This window comes from Balaenoptera musculus, chromosome 20 (assembly GCF_009873245.2).
Source record: "Balaenoptera musculus isolate JJ_BM4_2016_0621 chromosome 20, mBalMus1.pri.v3, whole genome shotgun sequence".
Lineage (NCBI taxonomy): Eukaryota > Metazoa > Chordata > Mammalia > Artiodactyla > Balaenopteridae > Balaenoptera > Balaenoptera musculus.
The window spans coordinates 4,734,982-4,743,805 of NC_045804.1; the positions used below are offsets into that span (position 1 = coordinate 4,734,982).

Below are 8,824 nucleotides of genomic sequence, written 5' to 3' on the forward strand. Positions count from 1 at the left end.
TGGGAGTTGGAGAGCGGAGTGCGGAGCTTGAAACTGACTGGGAACTTGAGTGGCGCCGCGACTTGCCAGTTTCACTCCAGGAACTTTTCTTTGCAGGAGGAGGAGAGAAGGGGTGCAATCGCTCCCCGCTTTTTGCTTTCTCCCCCCCCTCCTCTCCAATTCGCCTTCCCCCACTTGGAGCGGGCAGCTGCGGGCTGGCCCCCGCGCGCCTTCCTAAAAGCTCGCCGCTGCGGCCGAGTGACGCGCCAGGCTCCCCGGGAGCCGCTCGCCCCGCGTCTGGGCAGCCGAGGGGAGAGTAGCCCGCGCCTCGAGCCCACGAGCCGCCGCGGCTTCTCGCCTTTCCCGGCCACCCGCCCCCTGCCCCGGGCCTGCGTATGAATCTCCTGGACCCCTTCATGAAGATGACCGACGAGCAGGAGAAGGGCCTGTCCGGCGCCCCCAGCCCCTCCATGTCCGAGGACTCGGCGGGCTCGCCCTGCCCTTCGGGCTCCGGCTCCGACACCGAGAACACGCGGCCCCAGGAGAACACGTTTCCCAAGGGCGAGCCGGACCTGAAGAAGGAGAGCGAGGAGGACAAGTTCCCCGTGTGCATCCGCGAGGCCGTCAGCCAGGTGCTCAAGGGCTACGACTGGACGCTGGTACCCATGCCGGTGCGCGTCAACGGCTCGAGCAAGAACAAGCCGCACGTCAAGCGGCCCATGAACGCCTTCATGGTGTGGGCGCAGGCGGCGCGCAGGAAGCTCGCCGACCAGTACCCACACCTGCACAACGCCGAGCTCAGCAAGACGCTGGGCAAGCTCTGGAGGTAGGGCGGGCGCGGCAGGGTGGGTTCCGCGGCGGCGGCGGCGGCGGGGGGCGCTGGCCGGGACCGTCTGTCCGCGCCCCGCCTCCCAGCAGGAGGGAGTTGCCGGTCCCGGAGCAGGCGGGGTGGGGCGGGGGGGAGGCGAGGGGGAGGAATGGGGACGAGGTGTAACTTGGCTCAGAGTTTGACAAAGTTCTTGGATTGCTCTTGGGGAAAAGGGGGAGGGGGTAGGTGGAGCGGGGAGGGGCGGCGGGGCGGGGGGGGAGGGGGAAGATGGCCAGAGGAGGGGAGAACACCAGCAGGAGACTCGGTGGGAGAGGGCTGCCGGCCGGATCTCCCGCCGCAGTGAAGTTCAATCCCAAGGAATTGAAGTCTGCCTCCCCCTCCCTCGAACTGCGCTCCCCCGTGAAGCCCTTCGCCCACGGAGATGGGATGCAGGGTGGGGGGAGAAGCCGAGGCTAGAGGGCCCTGTGGCAGGAAGGAGGGGGGAGAAGGGAGGCTGCTGGAAATAGGTGGGTGCAGTGTGTGTGTGTGCAGTGGCGGGGAGGGGGGGTCAGGAGGAGCTCCTTGCAGATTAAGTGGTTTTTCAGAAAGTTTTTAAAGGGTGTTGCGGACGGAAGGGGGGCGGGTATAACGCCAGTAGCAAAGGCGCGGAGAGCGGGAGCCGCGGAAAGCTATTTTCATCTCCAGGGTTTCCAAAAGAGGAGACAAGGGGAGAGGGCGGGGCGGGGAGGGTCCGCTCAGGTCGGACTAAAAGAACGGAGATTTTTTGTTTTCTTCTTTTCTTTTACTTTTTTTTTTTTTAAAAGAAAAGTTTCGAGTTGCGGTAGTGGCTGGAAAGCAGGGAGGAGGGAGGAAGGGGGGCTGTGTTCGAAGAAGCCGAGGGGTGGGGGTCACCTCCTCCTCCCGCCGACCTGACAGCTCAGCCGGTTTCACGGAGCCCCCCCTCTCTCTTTTTGTCTGCTACCCCCCCCACCCCGCCCCCAGACTGCTGAATGAGAGCGAGAAGCGGCCCTTCGTGGAGGAGGCGGAGCGGCTGCGCGTGCAGCACAAGAAGGACCACCCGGATTACAAGTACCAGCCGCGGCGGAGGAAGTCGGTGAAGAACGGCCAGGCGGAGGCCGAGGAGGCCACGGAGCAGACGCACATCTCCCCCAACGCCATCTTCAAGGCGCTGCAGGCCGACTCGCCGCACTCCTCCTCCGGAATGAGCGAGGTCCACTCCCCGGCGAGCACTCCGGTGAGTCTCTCCGGCCCCCGCCCCCCCACCCCCGGCCAGAGCCACCAACCCCCACCCTGGCACACCGCGCCCGTCTGGCACACCCCCGGGCCCCCAGCCACCTAGTGGGCTCTGCTTAGGGACCTGGCGCTCCCTGGGGAGGAAAACACACTAACCACTGCGCCAAGCCCCTGAAAACACACACGCGCGCGCGCACACACACACCCCCCCAACCTAATCCCTGCATCCTAACAGTAATTTTTATTGCGGGGTAAAATGCCTTTACAGCTTTACAGGACTTCTCCCTTTTTCTCTTTGCTCCCCCAGCCCAAAAGCACACACAGGGCTCTTGTACAAGTAGCAATTTGGTCTTCCGGACCCTCCGGGCCTCAGACCCTCCCCTGATAAGAGGAGACTGCCGAGTGTGTACCGGCGAGTTAATCATTCAGCGATTTCTCTCGGGCGCAGCGCGCCTCCCCCGCGGATACGGGACACTTTAGCGAAGGGGGGGGAGGGGGTCCCAGGAGGGTTCCTGAGACTAAAGCCTCCGTACAGCCCTGCTTGATTGCCCTCTGCTTCTTCCTCTTTTATCGCCCTCAGGGCAATCGCAGGGTCCACCGACGCCACCCACCACCCCCAAAACCGACGTGCAGCCGGGCAAGGCTGACCTGAAGCGAGAGGGGCGCCCGCTGCCAGAGGGGGGCAGACAGCCCCCCATCGACTTCCGCGACGTGGACATCGGCGAGCTGAGCAGCGACGTCATCTCCAACATCGAGACCTTCGACGTGAACGAGTTCGACCAGTACCTGCCGCCCAAATGTCCACCCGGGGGTGCCGGCCACCGCACGGCCAGGCTCAACCTACACGGGCAGCTACGGCATCAGCAGCACGGCGGCCACGCCGGCGGGCGCTGGCCACGTGTGGATGTCCAAGCAGCAGGCGCCGCCGCCGCCCCCGCAGGCGCCCCCACCGGCCCCGCCGGCGCCCCCGCAGCCGCCCGCGCAGGCGCCCCCCCCAGCCGCCCGCGCAGGCGCCCCCGCAGCCGCCGGCGCAGGCGCACACGCTGACCACGCTGAGCAGCGAGCCGGGCCAGGCCCAGCGAACGCACATCAAGACGGAGCAGCTGAGCCCCAGCCACTACAGCGAGCAGCAGCAGCACTCGCCTCAGCAGATCGCCTACAGGCCCCTTCAGCCTCCCGCACTACAGCCCGTCCTACCCGCCCATCACCCGCTCGCCAGTACGACTACACTGACCACCAGAACTCCGGCTCCTACTACAGCCATGCGGCGGGCCAGGCTCCGGCCCTCTACTCCACCTTCACCTACATGAACCCGGCGCAGCGGCCCATGTACACCCCCATCGCCGACACCTCCGGGGTCCCTTCCATCCCGCAGACCCACAGCCCCAGCACTGGGAACAGCCCGTCTACACACAGCTCACCAGACCTTGAGGAGCGCTTAGACAGAGCGACGATGGCCGTGATGATCATAAAAAGACCCAAGAAATAACGCAACCAACCAGAATTCCTTGTGACATTTTTTTTCTTTCTTATTTTTAAAGACATGTACGCTGAAGGCAACTCGAACTCAGATTCCAAGACAGAAGCATTGACTATCCAAACACGTTACCACCTTGTGCGAATCAGTGGCCAGGCCACTCTTGGCTAGATGGACCCGCGGAACCGACGGGAAACTGGACTGCAAACCTTCAGAGCAAGCGTGGAGGATGATGGAGATGCGTGTGACCAGTTGCTCAGTCTCTCTGCCTGGTTTGGACTTTGTAATTATTTTTTAGCAGTAATTAAAGAAAAAAGTCCTCTGTGAGGAATATTCTTATTTTAAATATTTTTAGTATGTACTGTGTTATGATTCATTACCATTTGAGGGGATTTATACATATTTTTAGATAAAAAAAAATTAAATGCTCTTATTTTTCCAACAGCTAAACTACTTAGTCGAACAGTGTGCCCTAGCTTTTCTTGCAACCAGAGTATTTTTGTACAGATTTGCTTTCTCTTACAGACAAACAGACAAAAAAAAAGTTTGTGTGTTGTATTAACCTACAGAAGCCACAGATTTGTGTTACCTGATCAGTTTGGGGGGTTAGCTTTGCTTAATTCCTCAGGCTTTCTGATTCAAGGAGGAGTTGCCTTAGAAAAATCAAGGCCTTATTTTGCAAATACGGAAGTAAACAATAGCCTAGAGACGATTTGGTAAGCTTTATCATATATATGTTTTTTAAACAAGAGAAAAACACCTTAAAGCCTTAAAACCATGCTGCTGGAAAATCCTTGTGCCCTCTTTTAGTGCATTTCCTCCTGTGTTTGCTTGCTCACCGCAACCTTAAGAAAGAAGCAAAAGGCAAGCAAAGGAGATGAAATCTGTTTGGGGAATGTTTCAGCAGCCAATACTGTGCCCCAGCACACTGCCCCCTGGTTGCCTGCCCGGGCCCCATGTGGAACACAGATGCTAGAAGCCTCTCACTTACACTGTCACCTGTGCCTCTCTGAAAACCAGCAGTTAACTTTAAGACATTCCATGTGCTAAAATTATTTATTTTGTAAGGAGAGGTTTTAATTAAAAACAACAAAAAAATCTTCCTTTTTTCTTTTTTTTTTTTAAATTTACCTTCTTTAAAATAGGTTGTTGGAGCCGTCCTCAAAGGGTATGGTCATCTGTTGTTAAATTATGTCTTTAACTGTAACCAGTTTTTTTTATTTATCTCTTTAATCTTTTTTTTTTTATTAAAAGCAAGTTTCTTTGGATTCCTTGTCCTAGATTTGTATAAATGCCTTTTTGTCTGTCCTTTTTTTTTTTCCCCTCTTTGTTGTTTTGTTGAAAACAAACTGGAAACTTGTTTCTCTTTTTGTACAAATGAGAGTTTGCAGATGTAGTGTATCACTGAGTCATTTGCAGTGTTTTCTGCCACAGATCTTTGGGCTGCCTAAACTGTGTGTGTGTGCGTGCGTGTGTGTGTGTGTGTGTGTGTGTGTGTGTGTTGTGACTCAAAACAATGCAAGCATGTGTCATCGATGTTCCCCTATGTGTTCTCTTGGAGAGGGGGAGGAACGGGGAGGGGGGTCAGCCCACTGACAGACCTTAATTCTTAATAATTCTGTGGCTGGAGAGTGAGGATTGCTTTTTAAAAAAGACAGCAAACTTTTTTTTTTATTTAAAAAAAGATATATTAACAGTTTTAGAAGTCAGTAGAGTAAAATCTTAAAGCACTCTTATAATATGGCATCTTTCCATTTCTGTATAAAAGCAGATCTTTTTTAAAAAAAAATATTTCTGTAACTTAAGAAACCTGGCATTTAAATCATATTTTGTCTTTAGGTAAGGTTTGGTTTGTGTTTGTGTTTTGTTTGTTTTGCTTGTTTTCCCCCCCAAACCTTTTGTTTTCTCTGTGAAACTTACCTTTCCTTTTTCTCTTCTTTTTTTTGTATATTATTGTTTACAATAAATATACATTGCATTAAAAAGACAATGGCCTATGGACTTATTCATCTGTTAAAAGGATGGTTTGAAGAATTGGGACACCAAAGAGATCATGACATCCCAATCATTGTGATGTTTTTATTTTTTATGCGCACTTCTGGCAATCCTAAAACCTGCTCTGAAGAAAAGACTGTGTCCCCAAAAATCAAAGCAGAAAAATCTTGAAAAGTGCCACCCCATTAAGTCACATAGAGAATTACATGTCCGTAGCTGCCATTCTGGCAAAGATGTTTGTTGTGGTTTTAACACTCTCATGCTTCAGGGCAAAAGCTGCTCCCTTGAAGAAGTCAGAGGGGGAATATTAGCCCTGAAATCAGTAGCTTGTCAGAAGACAGAATGCCAAAGGGGGTGACTTGCCTGTCTGAATGTAATAGAGCAAAGCTTCTGTGATTATGAACACATAGCAAAGAAACGGGGCGTCCATGAAAAGGCAAAGGAAGCCAAAGTAAAACTGTCCGAAGGAGACCAGGGGGAAATCTGTCCCATTAAGTCTCCTGGTTTATCTGCAGGCACAACGACATGAGATTCCCTTCTTTTTCTGTTCCCTCCAGTTTAACTCATTCTGAGAAGATGCAAAGCCATCGTAGAAGTAATAAGACCTAATCCTGTTTTCCTTGGCCTCAGTTACATGGGAGTTTCCAGGATCAGAGAATCGTTCAGGTCATTTTTCCTTAAACAGATGAAATCACTCCTTCCCTCCCACCCCCAACACTGAGACACCCCACCTCCCCCCGACACACACACACCCCAGCTGATTGGGGAAGTGACTTTAAGGAGGCGAGTCTGCAGTCTCATCTCAGGCTGGTTTCACTACTGGGTCCAATGTCTCGACAGTCTTAACCAGCGTCCAAACTTGGTTATACCTCACATTGTCTTGTTTTGCTTATTGGATTCCTGGCTTGTGTCCCAACGCGAGGATCATGGCAACCAGGAAGAATGGTAGTTATCAATCGAGGCAACATTATACTCTCCTCCTTTGCAAATTCCTTCAACAAACACTGATGGAGGGCCTATGACCTGCAGGTGCTGTGCAAATCCCTCCCTGCCCCCCCAGACGGCAGACTCTGTTCCTTGTTTGTGCCATAGCGCGCTTCACTCCGGCCCAGAGTCTATCCTCCATGGGTACAAAATCTCTATTTTTCCCCCCTTGCCAAAAACTCACAGCGTCCTTTTCAAAAGTTCCGTGCTGTTCATAGTTCTCGTACACCCTTATGTGCCCTAAGTCGTTGTCAATTTAAAATCAAACACTTCCATCCCATCACGACCACAGCTTTCCCCAAACCTCTACTGTTTGTCAGATTGCTCTCTCTTCTCCTAGAAATGTGCTCTTTTCCTCAGTATGTAACCTTTGGCAGACCTTCTTAGAGCCAGAATGTTCTGTTGAGACATAAACTTGCCAGGTGACCTAGGGCAAGTCTCTTACTTTCCTGTTCCTCGGTTTCCCTTTTTGTTAACGTTTATAATCCCTCCCTCATGAAACGGTCGTTTTTAGAACAGTTTTTAGCAGGGAGCCGCCTGGGAATTGACCGCATCAGAATTGACCGGTCTCTACAGGATTCCTCCTACATTAGGACAAGAAGGAAAGGGCAGAAAGGTTTTCACAAGCTCCCCAGGTGGGTCTGATACACAGGAAAACACAACAGACACTGGAGTGCAGAGCATGCTTCTGAATCGGCTCACCCCCATCCGCCGGATCTGGTCAAAGCCCAAGATCACCAGATTATAAAATACGTTAGAGGAATTTTTATTCTAAATCCAGAAATGCAGAGCTTATCACCTTGACAACAAGATCTTGACTGGAAACAGCAGAGTCCTCCAGACCAGAAAAAGCTTGTATGCAGATCCAGGGTTATTTGTTTATTTGTACTCAAAATAAAATCTCTCTCTCTTAACTATTTTAACAAAAAGGGATTTTTTAGCAAAATGGGATAAACAAAAGGGAATTGAAAAAACTCATTTAGAATCAGTCTTTTGCACTATTATTAAAATGGAACTTATGGATTAGTTTGAGCTGTGTGTTTGACTTTCCCACCTCAACGCCGTGCCTTCCCTCTCCTTCCCCTGACTTCCAAAATGAACATTTTTGAGGCACCACGGTGGCACTTTTTAACTTAAATTAATTGATGAACTATTGCTATACCAGAGATGGATTTCCTATGATGCTAAAGAAGCTTAAGCTTCACACAGGCTCCTTTGAAGGCCCTGTACTTAAACTTGTATTTTTAAAATTTATATTCTTTTCTTAAAGAGCTCACCCCTCAAAAAAAAAAAACACACACACACAAAAAAACTGTATAAGCTTCAGGCCCCACAAAACCTAGGTCTGCCCCCTGACTATAGCTGCTGGGCAGCAAACCATGGACATCAGAGGCTGCAAACAAGATGCTTTTCTTTCTGTTCTCAGCAGTGCCTGATACACAGTCGGTGCTTAATAAATACCAACCTTTTATCATATCCACGGACCTGATGGCAATGTCACAGAACACGTTATTGGGAACCTATACCATAGCATTCTACCCCTTGACCTTACACGATTTTCTTATCCCTCTGAGACTCAAATGATTCTCATTTCTCAAATGATACTGTCTCGTGGGCATAATAGAGATTAAATGAAGTAAAGCCCAGAAGAAATGTTAATTACCTGTCCTTGCTCATTCTTTCACTTCCCTCTTCCTACTCATTTCTTTTTTCCTTTCTTACACCACCTTTCCCCTGTGTTTTCTTAGGATCTCCCACTGCTTCTTGCAGCTGAAAAAAAAGTTTGCTGGGCCCTGACTGGGCTTCTCTTTTTCCATCACTCACAGACTAGGACTGACTCTGGATATCTGAAGAAGAATCATTTTTAGACCAATACAACATGGGACAGGCAATGTCATATGTGCATTTATTTAAAACAACCAGGCAAAATGTGGGGCAATATGAACATTCCCTTGTAGTTTACTGCTAGATACGTTTCTTGAAATTTCAGGACTTTATACTGAACTTAATCCAGTTACTGTAATTTCATGCTGCCATATTCCACTTTAGGAAGATTTATACTCCCATTCTTCTCCTAAACATTTTTGGAACATCTCCTGTGGGTTAGGATTCAGCAGTGAACAAGACAGACATAATCCATGCCCTCATGGGGTTTCCATTTTGGAGTGAAGAAGGCAGGGGAAAAACAAATAGTACTCCTGATATTTTCTTGTTCACGTGCTATGAAAAAAAATGCAACTCATTAGGGCCAGTTGGGAGGCTATTGTAGCCACCCAGGTGAAAGGACGATGGTGGCCTGGGTCTAGGATGGCGGAGGGTCAAGGTAG

The 8,824-nt window shown here is 50.7% G+C and overlaps 1 protein-coding gene across 1 annotated transcript; it reads left to right on the forward strand.

Annotated features, from left to right (window-relative positions):
• The first annotated feature begins 6 nt into the window (after window positions 1–6).
• On the forward strand, window positions 7–5,452 carry SOX9 (SRY-box transcription factor 9). Its single transcript, XM_036837841.1, is given in 9 exon segments — window positions 7–805; window positions 1,790–2,022; window positions 2,025–2,042; window positions 2,622–2,833; window positions 2,835–3,016; window positions 3,018–3,201; window positions 3,203–3,256; window positions 3,258–3,420; window positions 3,423–5,452. Coding segments are annotated over 9 exon segments (1,527 nt in total). The 5' UTR covers window positions 7–374; the 3' UTR covers window positions 3,473–5,452.
• Window positions 5,453–8,824: the final 3,372 nt, after the last annotated feature.